General features: G+C 33.3%; 1 protein-coding gene across 3 annotated transcripts in view; it reads left to right on the top strand.

Annotated features, from left to right (window-relative positions):
- Positions 1 to 630: 630 nt before the first annotated feature.
- vps8 (VPS8 subunit of CORVET complex) overlaps positions 631 to 14,579 on the top strand; it is a 153,946-nt gene continuing 139,997 nt past the window's right edge. For all 3 annotated transcript variants that reach the window (XM_051106347.1, XM_051106339.1, XM_051106356.1), the window contains exons 1-11: positions 631 to 815; positions 1,128 to 1,196; positions 1,956 to 2,088; positions 2,218 to 2,312; positions 2,636 to 2,668; positions 2,748 to 2,802; positions 5,459 to 5,583; positions 5,692 to 5,778; positions 5,864 to 5,931; positions 9,685 to 9,838; positions 13,223 to 13,282. In XM_051106347.1, the coding sequence (XP_050962304.1) occupies positions 744 to 815; positions 1,128 to 1,196; positions 1,956 to 2,088; positions 2,218 to 2,312; positions 2,636 to 2,668; positions 2,748 to 2,802; positions 5,459 to 5,583; positions 5,692 to 5,778; positions 5,864 to 5,931; positions 9,685 to 9,838; positions 13,223 to 13,282 (951 nt within the window). In that variant the 5' untranslated portion in view covers positions 631 to 743. The remainder of the gene's footprint in view (positions 816 to 1,127; positions 1,197 to 1,955; positions 2,089 to 2,217; positions 2,313 to 2,635; positions 2,669 to 2,747; positions 2,803 to 5,458; positions 5,584 to 5,691; positions 5,779 to 5,863; positions 5,932 to 9,684; positions 9,839 to 13,222; positions 13,283 to 14,579) is intronic.

The following is a 14,579-nucleotide window of genomic DNA, read 5'->3' as shown; positions in this document are numbered from 1 at the left end:
TTACTTATTTTTTCACTACTATCTTTATTTAGCCGTGATTTCATCCTTCGCATATGACAAGAAAAATATAAAGCCTAAGCTAATGTTCTATGCTCGGACCCTACAAAACAACAACAACAACAACAACAATTCAATCCGTAAAAGAGCTGTTTGTAACAAAGCAGTCATGATATGCAGCTGAAAATAAATGATTTCTTACTTTACAATATTAACTCAGTATAGACTATTAATTAATATAGACTATTATTTCATTATATTATTATATAAATAGCAAATAGCTCTTTACGGAATTTATTTATTCGTTGTTGTCAATTATTATTATTATTATTATTATTATTATTATTATTATTGATATTTCGTTCGGTCGGAACATAAAACGTTAGATCCAACTTTACATGTCCAAACTGTTTTATCATAAGGCAGCAATGAATACAACTGAAGCGAAATTACGGTAGTGAAAGATAAAAAATAAATTAATCAATAAATAATTAATTAAATTAAAGGAAAACTGTATAAAAATAACGATTAGACAATGATATTTTACGATTTTAATTTAAATTGACATTTTAATGTAAAGTCTTACGATTTATAAACAGGAAGTGGAATGGTTACGTATGCCGGTAGATCCCTCCTCTTCCGCCAGTATAAGGGATGTGAACTGCTGCTTCAGATCATGATGACAACAACTGATAAACATATAATATAAATGATATTACCTTCGGCAGTTAATCTATGACTGTATAATGGCTGAATCACCGGACAGTCGCAGTCTTGTTTCTGCGTCCTCGCAGCTCAATTTAATGGAAATAGAGGCGGTAAGACTGAGATTGACTGCTTTAGTTTTGGTCTGTGTGGTTTTGTTTCATTTTGTTCATTACAAGCGTCGTGTTGTTTTTAATGACACTATACTAATGCTGCGTTTAAGATCAGTGGGTTTAATGTGTGCTTGTTTCTCATAGTCAGCGAGTTTGTAATTTGTGTAATACGTTTTTGTACACGTAAAGCTGTTATCTTGTCTGTATGATAAGGAACCTGCAGTGTTCACAGCGAGAAATGACAGTCATTATAAACAGAGTGATACTTTGATACATGTATGATATAATATGGACGACATATTTACCTCTTAGATTGATGATAAAGAGTTTGACATCCCTCAAGTGGACACACCTCCGACCCTAGAAAGCATCCTGAATGAGGTCAGTATATTAGGGTATTATACCTCCACAGTCATGTTACAGCACCCTAGAGATGTGTTAATACTGCAGATATACTAGTCAGAAATTTGGACACACCAGCTTCTTTTTTTTTTGATTATAGTTTTTAATATAAATATTTTCACAATTCAGAATTGTAGTACAAGTCATAAAAACTATTAAATAACATAAGTGGAAGCATGACTATTATGGGCTGACGGAAAATGTCTTAAAGTAAATATTATCCACTTATCCATTAAAATGGTTTGTAATGAAAAAAAGCTTTACCTTACTGACCCCAAAATGTTCATTCCGAGAACATGGTGCTGCGCAATATTCTTTTTGTAGGAGTTATTGTGATTAATGGTATATATATATATTTTTTTTTAATTTGATTACCCTGTATTTTTACTTAATTTGTTTGCTTTCTGTGCTTTAGTTTGCATTCTATACTTTGCATTCTATACTTTGCATTCTAAGATGCTATGCTTTCGACATCGTTTAATTGAGCAGACATTACATTTATTCATTCACTCAAGGTGTTTTTACACAAATGAGGAACACTGCAAGAAGTGTATCAGTATCCTGTAAGAGCTAATAAAATGTTTTACACACAATGCCAAGTTTCAAGTATAAGCTATATTATTACAGTAACTAGAGCAGAAGTGAAATGCACAAAAGAAGAGTGAGAGAACAAGATTATTGTCTTTTCATAAATTAGAATTATTATTAAGTAACTGTTTTTAACACTCTTGTTTTCAGCCTGAAGATGAGGATGAGCCATTCATTCTGGAGGACACGTGTCTTTTGAACACAGAGAACATTGATGCCCACTCGTGTGAGACCTCATCTCTGGCCAGCTCTGACAGTGGAGACCGCACACACTTAAAGAGGAATGAACACTTTCTTAAGCTGGCTACGCATTAGCAGGGCTTGCTCTGTATTGATGTTGTGATGCATTTTTGGTGATTGAATAAGAAGTATTTTTTTTTCAGTAATTAGTCTGTGTATGTTCACCTTAGGAGGAGGAAAGCAGTAGAAACTAATACTACAGTACATGGATCTGTTCTTAGACGAAATGTGCTGAAAGGCATCTCAGCTCAGATAGTATCTGCTGCGGTAAGACAAACAGTAATTAATCTATTACTTGTGCTGGACTATGGAATCCTGTACTAAATATGCTGTGTGTAAAGATGTGTATATGATAACATGTTTATGAGTAATGAAAATACTACACTCATAGCAGTTATATCTGTTTTTTTCCCCATTCCTCAGATCAAATTCAGGCATTGTTAGTTCAGTTGTGGATAGTGAACAATCCTGTTCTAATAATTCAGAGCTATAAATAAGAGACGCTTCCTAACAGAAATTTCCACTGTTCCGGTGAAATTTTGTTGCTCACTTTATAATTCTGTCCTTTAACTCTTTCCATCTCTCTTCAGGATAAAGTTGATGCTGGTTTGCCAACAGCAATAGTGAGTATTTGACTTTCTTGTAATTTCTTCTTCTATTAATTAAAAAAAAAAAAAGTCTAAAATGATTTTGTGTTTGCAGACTGTTTCAAATGTGATTGCTGTAGGAACGTCACATGGTCTGGCCTTAGTATTTGGTAAGCGTGTTTCAGTCCTTTGTGCTGTTGTGGTAAAGTTGATAAAGGGCACTACAGTGTAATTTATTTGACAGTTTTGGAAGGGATGTTTATATGTTTAATCATAACAGTCTGACTGTAGCTTTGTATATCACAGTGCTTTATGTTAATTAATATAAAACACAAAAATGCAGTTTTAGAACTCTTTATATGCACTACTGTAGTAGTATTCATTGATGAGTTTATTTAAAACGACTGTGGGACTGTCTTTCTGCCTTGGCTTGTCTTGGGTGGAATGTTCAGGAAAAGGTAATGTATTAATATAGTACAAAATGTGTTAATACCACAGTTTTTAATTTTTTTCCATTGCATCATGTTTAGCAGTGCTACACAGTGATGCCTGTTTCACACTGGACGTGTAAACAGAGCAGAAGCAACATTCAAGCTGCATGCACTGTGCTTTCACACTGGCAGCGTTTCTAGTGCATAAATGAACCACAGCTGATTGTGTTGACCCCGAGCTATCATCAGCCTGTCACTGTGTCTTCCCTTCCTCCCACACACACACACAATAACCATATAAGATGTTAAACCATGTAGCATGCTGTGTACTGTAGTGTAGTTTTTACAGTATTGTAAGGTAAATATATATATATGTGTGTGTATATATATATATATATATATATATATGTGTGTGTGTATATATATATATATATATATATACACACATATATATATATATATATATATAGAGAGAGAGAGAGAGAGAGAGAGTGTACGTATATTTATATATATACACAAGTCAAAAGTTTTTGAACAGTAATTTTTTTTTTTTTAAAAAAGTCTCTTCTGCTCACCAAGCCTGCATTTATTTGATCCAAAGTACCGCAAAAACAGTAAAATATTCAAAATAACTCTTTTTTTTTTTTTTAAATTTGAATGTATTTTAATATATAATTTATTCCTCTGATTTCAAAGCTGAATTTTTAGCATCATTACTCCAGTGACATGATCCTTCAGAAATCATTCTAATATTATGATTTTCTGTTCAAAAAGCGTTTATTATTATTATTATTATTATTATTATTATTCTTAAGCATCCTTGCCAAATAAAAGTATCCCCCCCCCATTTCACAATATTTCACAATACTACTCTTTTTGCTGTATTTTGGATCAAATAAATGCAGACTTGGTGAGCAGAAAAGAATTCTTTAAAAAACATTAAAATCTTACTGTTCAAAATCTTTTGACTGGTGGAAAGCCCATGGATTAAAATAACATCCAAAAATAACGATAATTCAAACTAAATTATGATTAAATGTTAGGATTCCAGGAGTTTTTAAGAGCTGAATGTTCTTCCGGGTTTTCACTTATTTTCACCAATGCGTTTAGATTGATATATATTTTTTTGTTGTTGTTTTCAGTCGTGCATGATTTACTGATTCTTTTTTTTTTTTTTTTTTAAACACAATTTTAAATATTTAAGAGATTTGCATGCTTTATATTTATGGGATTTTTGCCTTTATTTGATATTTGACAGTTGAGAGCAGACAGAAAAGCATTGGGTCGCCGGCAGCACAGTTGCGCTATATGTCGTCAGACTAACCACTGGGCTATCGGTGCCAATAAAAATTGATCATTTTTGAAACAATTTTATGTTACTTTTAAAATTAGGAAATCATATTCAGACATTTCAAGATTGTGTGAACCCTGTTTCTTCAAAGCCAAAAATAAAATAAATAAAAAAAAAAGAAAATGAAATACATACATACATATGTTATGTTTTGCCTTATTTTTAAAATTTTATGTCGCTTTTAAAATTGGGCAACCATATCTAGGCATTTCAAGATTGTGCGAACCCTGTTTCTTCAAAGGCAAAAATAAAATAAATACATAAAAAATAGAAACTGAAATAAATAAATAAATATATTAAGCAATATTTGTATTTTTATTTTTTTTCTAATGTTGCTTTTAAAATTAGGCAACCATCAAGGCATTTCAAGATTGTGCAAGCTGTGTTTCTTCAAAGACAAAATAAATAAATAAATAAATAACATTAAATTTATACAGATAAATAAATACAATTTTGTTGTATTGTAAACAATTTTATGTCATTTTGAGGCCCCCTTGGACATTTGCAGAAGCCCCCTACTGGACCCAAGACCCCGTTTTGGGAAGCACTGCAGTAGACATAACTTGCATGCTTTTGTGCTTCTTTTTCATGTTAACGCATGTGTATTTTGGCCAGGAACAGTGCAGTGTCACTTTAAATTAGTGTGAACAGCACAGCAAAAATAGGAAACGATCACAGCACTGCTTCAGCTACACAATGCTGTGCCTTCTCACCTTTCAGTGTGTGAATTCTCTAACCTGTTAACATGGGTGCAGAAAAAAATATGCGCTGCTTATGTATCTAGTGTGAAATTGCCTAAGAGCATGTTAAACCATATAAAGCATCATTTTTCTAATAGAAAGATTTGGGCTGAGAAGTTTGCCATGGCTGTTTGCATGCTCTTTGTCTGTTTGTGTTTTGCTTGCATCTGCATTTGAAAGTATTATTACAAAAACACAAACCACTGTGTGCATAAGTTTTTAAATTATGTTCTTCATAAAACTATAACTGTTCCATAATCTACCCATAATGCCGTTTTGTCTAATTAGTGTATTTTGATTTCAGATCAGAACCAGGCTCTGCGTCTCTGTCTGGGGACCACAGCAACAGGAGCGGAGTATGGGGCAGTGTCAGCTCTCAGTATTAATCACGATTGCACACGACTGCTGTGTGGCTTTGCCAAAGGACAGGTGAGCCGCAGCAAACCCTTAAACTGACAGACAATCTTGATGGCAAATAGATCATTCATATTGATCAGGTAAAGTCAAATACTCAGGTTCATTTTATTCCTGATGCAGATCACAATGTGGGATCTGGCCAATGGGAAGCTGCTCCGCACTATTACTGATGCCCATCCACCCGGCACTGCCATACTACACGTGAAGGTTCTGCACTGTAATTTTGTATGTACTTTACATACTTTGGTGTTCACTGACATTAAATAAAGCACTTTTCTCTTTCTTTTCGCAGTTCACAGATCACCCAGCGCTAGCTGTGTGTAATGACAGTGGCGGATCAGTGTTTGAGCTATCATTTAGGTAAGTAAACTTCAACATCCTGAATTTTATAAAGCTCATTTTTCGGTTTTTAGTGCATGTAATGAGCTGATTCTAATTTGATAAATTTGACATTATAACATTGTAGTAAAGATAACTGGTGTGCAGGGGGCAGTAGAGCCTTGTGCATTTAACAGTGACCCATAGGCTGATACAACCAGGGTTATTAGAACAAACAAACAAAAATTGTTACTTTAAATTAAATAAACCGATAAAGGAAATGAAATGATAATCGAAAACGTAAACTTATTTTATTTCATAAAATGAACTAAAACTAAAATCTAAAACTTAACATTTTACAGACATGTAAAACACAACAAAATTACTAAAACTTTAAAAATATAAAAGTAAAATCTAATTCAAAATAATAACAATTTAACTGAAATAGCATTGGCACATATGCTACTTGTGAGCTAATATTGTTTTAGTATTTTTTTTTTAAATTTACATAAAGACTGCATATGGATGAAAATATTCACTTATTAAATCAACTTAAATAACAAATCAATGTAGTTTGTTCTTGTTCAGATATCTGCTAAATAAAAACATTTATGATTTAAGACATTTCCCTATTTTCTAGTATAGTTCCATTCATCCTCTCGTTGATCTCTTTGTTATGGTCTTTTTTTTTCCTGTTCTTTCACTTTCTTTCCTGCATTCATTTTTTGCCATTACATTCTGAAATACAATTCATTAAATATGACCTGTCAAATTATTGCTATATTGTTAATATAATGACTTGATTTGCTGTCCAATTTTTTTCCAGTATGGTTTTGGAAAAATATATATCATGATATCGCATGATTGTCTGCTGTAAATAAAATGTCATATGCTTATAATAATAAGAATAAGTTCATATTTAATAATATGCGATGTATTATTTAATTATTTAAATCTCCTGTTTAAAAATCGGGAAATAGACGCGTTATAGTTGAAAAGGTTCTCTGACTTGCATTTTCTCTCACAAAGTTATGGATGTCAATAAAAATGTGGAGGTTAGCAGAAATAAGTTAATGCAGTCTCTTACTTACATAAGGTAAAAGCTGCTAAGTTTATATTTTTATGTCTATAAGATACAGTCTCGTGCAAAATTTTGGAAACCCCTTCCAGAATCTGTGAAAATGTAAATAATTTTAACAAAATAAGAGAGATCATACAAAATGCATGTTATTATTTTTTTTATTTAGTACTGTCCTGAGTAAGATATTTTACATAAAAGATGTTTACATATAGTCCCTTGTTTGTTCTGAACAGTTAAACTGTGCACTGTTCTTTAGAAAAATCCTCCAGGTCCTGCAGATTCTTCAGTTTTTCAGCGTCTTTTGCATATTTGAACCCTTTTCCAGCAGTGACTGTATGACATGATGACACTGACACGACGCATTAAGAGCCGGTGCGTGAAAACATTTTGAATTTGAAGATTAAGGTAAATTGTACTTAAGAGTGAAGTCCACTTTCAGAACAAAAATTTACAGATAATGTACTCACCCCTTGTCATCCAAGATGTTCATGTCTTTCTTTTTTCAGTCGTAAAGAAATAGCTTTTTAAGGAAAACGTTTCAGGATTTTTCTCCAAATAATGGACTGCTATGGTGCCCCGAGTTTGAACTTTCAAAATGCAGTTTAAATGCGGCTTCAAACGATTTCAAATGCGGCTGTAACAGTCCCAGCCGAGGAAGAAGGGTCTTAGCTAGTGAAACGATTGGTTATTTTTTTTAATACTTTTTAATCTCAAACACTCGTCTTGTCTTGCTCTGCCTAAACTCTGTGTATTCTGGCTCAAGACAGTTAGGGTATGTCGAAAAACTTTATTTTGACATTGTAGTTGGTACTTCGTAGCAGAAGTACCAACCCAGTCTTTGCAAAGTGAACATGCAAAGATCATCAGACACCCTTAACAAAAAAGGTAAAACAGCGATTTAGGCTGATCTTGAAGTTGAGGGAGAACATGAGATGGGAGTTTTTCGACAGTTTTCGTTCAGGCAGTGCAAGACAAGATGAGACCCTTCTTCCTTGGCTGTGATCATTTACAACCGCAATTGGGATCATTTGAAGCGCATTTAAAGTACATTTTGAAGGTTCAAACTCGAGACACCATAGAAGTCCACTATATGGAGAAAAATCCTGAAATGTTTTCCTCAAAAAACATATTTTCTTTACAACTGAAGAAAGAAAGACATAAACATCTTGGCTGACAAGGGGGTGAGTACATTATCTGTAAATTTTTGTTCTGAAAGTGAACTTCTCCTTTAATTTGTCTTCCAGGAAACGTGCAAGTATCTTCTGTTGCTTTTGAAGGGCAGTACTAAATGGCAAAAATTGATGCTTGAGGAAAACAAGAATGTTTTGTACATCTTCATCTTGTTCAAAAGTCCCCCCCGGCTCTTAATGTGTTTCGTTTTCTTCTGCATCAGTGAATGTTTGAACCTTTTTTAATAGTTGTGTTTGAGTCCCTCAATTGGTCCTCAGTGTGAAAAGATGGATTTCAAAATCATACAGGTACTGCTGGAAAGGGTTCAATTATGCAAAATATGCTGAAAGAAAACAAAGAATCTGCAGGACATGGACGATTTTTCTGAAGAAAAGTGCTCAGTTTAACTGTTCACAACAAAAAAGGGACTCATAAACAACAATCACAAAACAAAAAAACAGTCGTAGATCATCCAGGTAACCACACACAGTATTAAGAACCAAATGTTCCCAAACTTTTGAAAGGGATTATTTGAATAATTTCAGCTATTTTTTTTTTTTCTTTTTGTTTTGTGGACTATATGTAAACATCTTCTATGCAAAATCTCTTACTCAGGACAGTACTAAATAAAAAATAACATGCATTTTGTGTGATCTCTCTTATTTTGTTAAAATTATTCACAATCAGGTTCAGGTTCACTTTATTAACCTTTTTACATTTTCACAGATTCTCTAAGGGGTTCCCAAACTTTTGCATGCAACTGTATAATATGTATTTTAAAACTGTATTGCCATAATCACGACCATTTCTGATGTTTTTGTGCTTTTCTTCTTTTTCTTCGTTTTGTTTGTAACAGCTCCCACTCACTGTGTTGTAGCATGTGGTGTTCTTGTAAATACTTTCCAGCATATCAGTATTATTTTTATTTTTAGTAATAAATATGCGTGCAAATTGGTCAATAAGGATTTAAACAGCAAATCTTCTTGTAAACTCAGAGATGTGGATTCAGACAGCAGTTAAATTACCATACAATCTTAGTGTTTATCAAAAAAGCAGTAAGTAATTTTGTCAGAGATTTTTTTTTTTTTTTTTTTACAAGGGTGGTGGGGAAAAAAACACCAGCATTCTGGATTTGGACGGCAATAAAATCATTTGACTAACCCCTGTAAATGTTAAAAATCTTTTAACATTTACAGGCTTTTTTGTCATATTTTACCTGACATTTCTTATTCTTTTTTCTTACCATTGCTTTTCCTGCCTATGGCAGAGAATAGAGCTCTGTCTTACCCCTTGACTTAATCACTGAAGCTCCAAGAGAAACCTAATTATCTGAATCCGTATCAATTGATGAATTCTCTTATGACTCTAGTCTTATTAGAGGAGGAAGCTGTCATTCATTTCCTACTGAATGTCTTTGTTGAGTGAAAAAAATGATTCATCCTTATAAGCTGACAGGTATCTGTCATTCAGTGCTGTAATGCTGGGACTCTATTACAGTGGTACTGCATTATGAATGTGTTCACATTCTCTCTCTTTCGATCTAGGAGGGTAATGGGGATGAGGACATGTGAATCCAGGTGTTTATTCAGTGGTTCTAAAGGTGAGGTCTGCTGTGTTGAGCCTCTACATGCTGGACCTGAACTGAAAGATCATCCTATTACCCACTACTCCCTGCTGGCCATGGCCTCACTCACCAAGGTATACTCATACATTTAGTAATATCTACTGCAGACTATCAGACCAATTATATGTAACATACATGCTTTATTAGGCTGAGATGTGGGGTTTGTCATTAAAATTTTTTTTTTGTCAAAACACTTTTATTATTTGAACTCTAAAGTTGGTTAAATCCTATTTTATAGTCATTTTAAGATGTGACCATAGTAATTGCTGTTGTCTCAGTATAAAGCAGCACATAATCAAATATGGTTCTGTAATCACACCAGTGTGATTACAGTGTAGTTGCACCAATAGGAAAGTTTGCAAAATTGGATCATTAAGTTACAGTCTGGAGCCCTGGTTCACTTGCAGTTAGAAAAAACATGTTTTGTGCCAAATTAAATCTCTTGAAACTGGAAAAATTGTGCACTTGCACTTTTGTGGCTAGGTATTTCTCATATTCAGCACTCTATTTGTTCTGTGTGTTTGACTGTCAAATAATACTTCTGCTACTCTACAATTCCAGTTCCAAAATTGTCAATTTTCCTATTCAGTCTGACTTAGCATCTTGATAGGTCTATGCAATTCAGGGCAGTATTGATACATTTCAGTCTTTGGTTTTGCTTTTTTGGTTTTCATTTAAGCACATGCTTTAAAATTTAAGGATTTATAATGGTTGTCGATGTCTTTTCATTCATCAGCTAGAAAAAAAAAAATTGTTCAAAGTGATTGCAAAGATATCATTCCTCTGTGTCAATATTGTTGTAGTTGTGGTGCTATTATATTATATGTCAGCATAGAGTCGGAGCATTTTATTTAAAAATTAATGTTCATAGTTGTCATTCTTCACGTGAATGGGCCTTAAAGGCCTATTTTCAATGGACACAGATTCTCTAATGTGTTCATAACTGCCATTCCACATGGGTCTCAAAGTACAAGTAAAGTATAAAATAAAAACAACAGTGCAGCAAACAGACCAAATGAAGTGCTGTAAAAAAGCAGATGCAGACATAGTAAGAATGTTTGATATAATTATATAGTTCAATATATTTTGAGTAATATATTTAAATATATCGTAATACATTTCTGCATCATGTTAGTCCACTTCCAAAACAAAGATTCACATATAATGTACTCACCCCCTTTTCATCCAAGATGTTCATGTCTTTCTTTCTTCAGTCGTAAAGAAATTGTGTTTTTTGAGGAAAACATTTCAGCATTTTTCTCCATATAATGGACTAGTAATGTGCCCCGATTTTGAACTTTCAAAAGGCAGTTTAAATGCAGCTTCAGACTATCCCAAATGCGGTTGTAATCGATTCCAGCCAAGAAAGAAGGGTCTTATCTAGCGAAACGATCGGTTATTTTTATAAAAATAGAGTTTATATACTTTTTAATGGCAACCGCTCGTCTTGTCTTACTCTGCCTGGACTGTTTTTGTTTCGTTTCATGACAGTTAGGGTATGTTGAAAAACTCCCATCTCATGTTCTCCCTCAACTTCGAAATCGTCCCATATTGCCATTTTACCTTTTTTGTTTAAGGGTGTTTGATCTTCTTTGCATGTTCACTTTGCAAAGACTGGGTCGGTATGATTTTGAAATGTTTTTTGAAGTTGAGGGAGAAAATACGATTGGAGTTTTTCGACATACCCTGTCTTGAGTCAGAATACACAGAGTTCAGGAGGAGAAAGGCAAGACGAGCGTTTGACATTAAAAAGTACTTAAATTGTATTTTTTAAATGAAAATAACCGATCATTTCACTAGATAAGACCCTTCTTCCTCGGCTGGGATCGTTTACAACCACATTTGGGATTGTTTTGAAGCCTCATTTAAACTGCCTTTTGGAAGTTCAAAATCGGGGCACCATAACAGTCCATTATATGAAGAAACATGCAGAAATGTTTATTTTTCCTAACCGACAGCCGACGCTCGTTAACCGATTATTAACTGTTAACTGACAAGATTATTTTAAAATAGAATTTAATTATTTTAGAAAGGATAAGTGTCTGTGACTCGTTAAAAATACCAAAATTTGTTTTCCAGTGATTAATTTTATATGTGCAAAAAGCAGCAAACAACAAAACATGAGGAATCGCATGGACGCATCACATCACGCACTTGCAGCGCTTATGCCAGCGGAGAAAAACATCATAAAGCTAGGCTATATATATAATGAATGGATAGGCCTATACAGTAAATATTTTTACTAAACAAAACGAAAGAAAAAACTGTGCAACAAGTAGCTGTAGTATGCAGAGTTTCTGGTTCATTTTTGTGCTGCGCGAAAGGAAGATGGCTAAAAAGCGTCATCCTATTTTTTCTTTATTTTGCAAAAGCACAAAGTTTTGTTTTTATTGTGAATGTACACAAACAAACGCAAACCGTTTACAGTTTCGATTATCTGTATGACTAGAAGGAGTCGTTTCCACTGTTAGAAGGAAAAAGCCTTTCCATTATCATAATAAAATACAGTCAGCCAAACATATGGAAAAAATCACACTGCTTAATCGTTATCAACACACTGAAGTAATATTATGCCAAACCATTTGTTTTATGTGGATACTGGAATGCAAGTGAAGTACAAAACCAGGTTTATGTAATAAATAATATTTTGGCATTCAAATACATCTCAAATACGTAAACATTTGGATTTGTTTCGAATGAGAGACCCAACATTAGTTTCAGTTTCACTTTAGCCTTAATGAATTTATTTTGGCTTGTCGTTATATAGCCTAGCTTCTTATATTTTACATCCTTGTTCTTTCCTGAATTTTGTTAAATTGAAGAATTTTTTATAGACTGAGGGGAAACTAAAATAGCCTAGCCTATGTTTATAGTGTTTGTAAACATTTCGCGTCGGCTTCAGAATGTAATAATAAAATGCGACTTATAGGCCTAGACGATCTATCTTTTTTTTCTCTCAAAAATGCAAGTTTATTTTATTTTAATCATCCAGCAAACGTTTTAAAGTATTTTGATCAATTACTGGGGAAAAAAAAAAAAGACCTTTTAAACCGTTTAACTGATTGTATTAATCAGTCAAAATTCTTTCCGTCGGTTAACAGTTAACCGGTTAAAATGAGCATCCCTAGTAGAATTGTTTTAAATGGTAATAATATTTCACAATTTTACTGTTTTAAAGTATTTTTTTATTAAATAGTTGTAGCCTTCTTGAACTTTTGAGTGGTGCTATATATCACTAAATGTCACTGTATCACTGCATTAAATGCGGTGAAATTTGTTTAATCGTAGAGCTTCCATTTTGGTTTTAAGTGCATAAACTAACATTATTGTCAGATGGTTATGTCTTGTGAATTGCTTGTTTGTTTGGGGCACCAGTCTGCTACTAGCATTCAAACACACTCGATTGGTTTCTGTCTGACTGCGGTTTTATTCAGCTTCTGAACTCTTTATTTTGACAGATTCTGCTGATAGGACTAAAGCCTTCACTCAAAGTGTGGATGACTTTTCCCTACGGCAAGGTGCAGTACACAATTTCATTCTCACTGCTCATGCATGTGTATCAGTGCGTTTTTCCAACAGCCATTGACATAACATCTGAACAGATAAGCTTATAACCTCTGTATTTAAGATTTATGTCAGCATTAGTTTTCACAGCACGTACATGATTGACTGCATCTCTAGTGTTTTTCCTCTCTTCAGCAATGAATATCATACATTTATATACCTTACTCATCTCTGATCTCAAAGAAAAGTTTGCCCAAAAATCAATACAATTCAATTAAATTAATTTCAATTCAAGTTTATTCGTATAGCGCATTTCACGATACAAATCGTTGCAAAGCAGCTTTACAGAAAATTTCTACATTATATTTATTAGTAGTGATGTCCATATGGCAAAAATGTACAGTAAAAATCATGCAGTTAGTTAATCACATGTAATCAAACAGACAGTGAGCACTATTAAAGGAGAAGTTCACTTCCAGAACAAAAAATCACAGATAATTTACTCACCCCCTTGTCATCTAAGATGTTATTGTCTTTCTTTCTTCAGTTGTAAAGAAATTATGTTTTTTGAGGAAAACATTTCGGGATTTATCTCCACATTGTGGACTTCTATAGTGCCCCCGAGTTTGAATTTCCAAAATGCAGTTAAATGCAGCTTCAAAGGGCTCTAAATGATCCCAGCAGAGAAAGAAGGGTCTTTAGGGGTCTTTACAGTTTTTTTTTACGACTGAATAAAGAGAGACGTGAACATTGTAGATGACAAGGGGGTGAGTAAATTATCTGTAAAGTTTTGTTCTGGAAGTGAACTTCCCCTTTAACAGCAATGATTATATGTTGCGATCAAACTTATAGCAAAATCAAAATTCTGTTACCACTTACTCACTGTCAAGTTGTTCCAAACCCTTCAGAAAGATCTTCAGAATCACAGCTGTACTTCCAGTGATTGTCATGCTTTTAAACTCTATTAAAAATAAGTTTTGTTGCAGTTCTGTTGCATTTGCTAACATGAGAGTGGGTTCTTAATTTAAAGTTAGCACAAATTCATAATTTTATCTTATTATTCCCTTTATTTATTTTACTGGTATTACTGTGAATAATCAACCAGTGCACATATATTGCACATACATTTTAATTTTACACAGAAATACATCACAGTATGGATGTCGGTTCTAAGTTTTGTTTTGTGTTGACTTCAGAGCAGATTATCTGTAAATGATTATTCAAATTTATTGTAAAAAAACAAAAAAAAATCATAAATCATACATTGATATTATTGGAAATTACTTTTAAATTCCATGCCGCTTATACACA

Source organism: Labeo rohita, chromosome 1 (assembly GCF_022985175.1).
Source record: "Labeo rohita strain BAU-BD-2019 chromosome 1, IGBB_LRoh.1.0, whole genome shotgun sequence".
Classification (NCBI taxonomy): Eukaryota; Metazoa; Chordata; class Actinopteri; order Cypriniformes; family Cyprinidae; genus Labeo; species Labeo rohita.
Note: the sequence above shows the minus strand (reverse complement) of the source record. Positions and strands in the feature narration are given on the sequence as shown.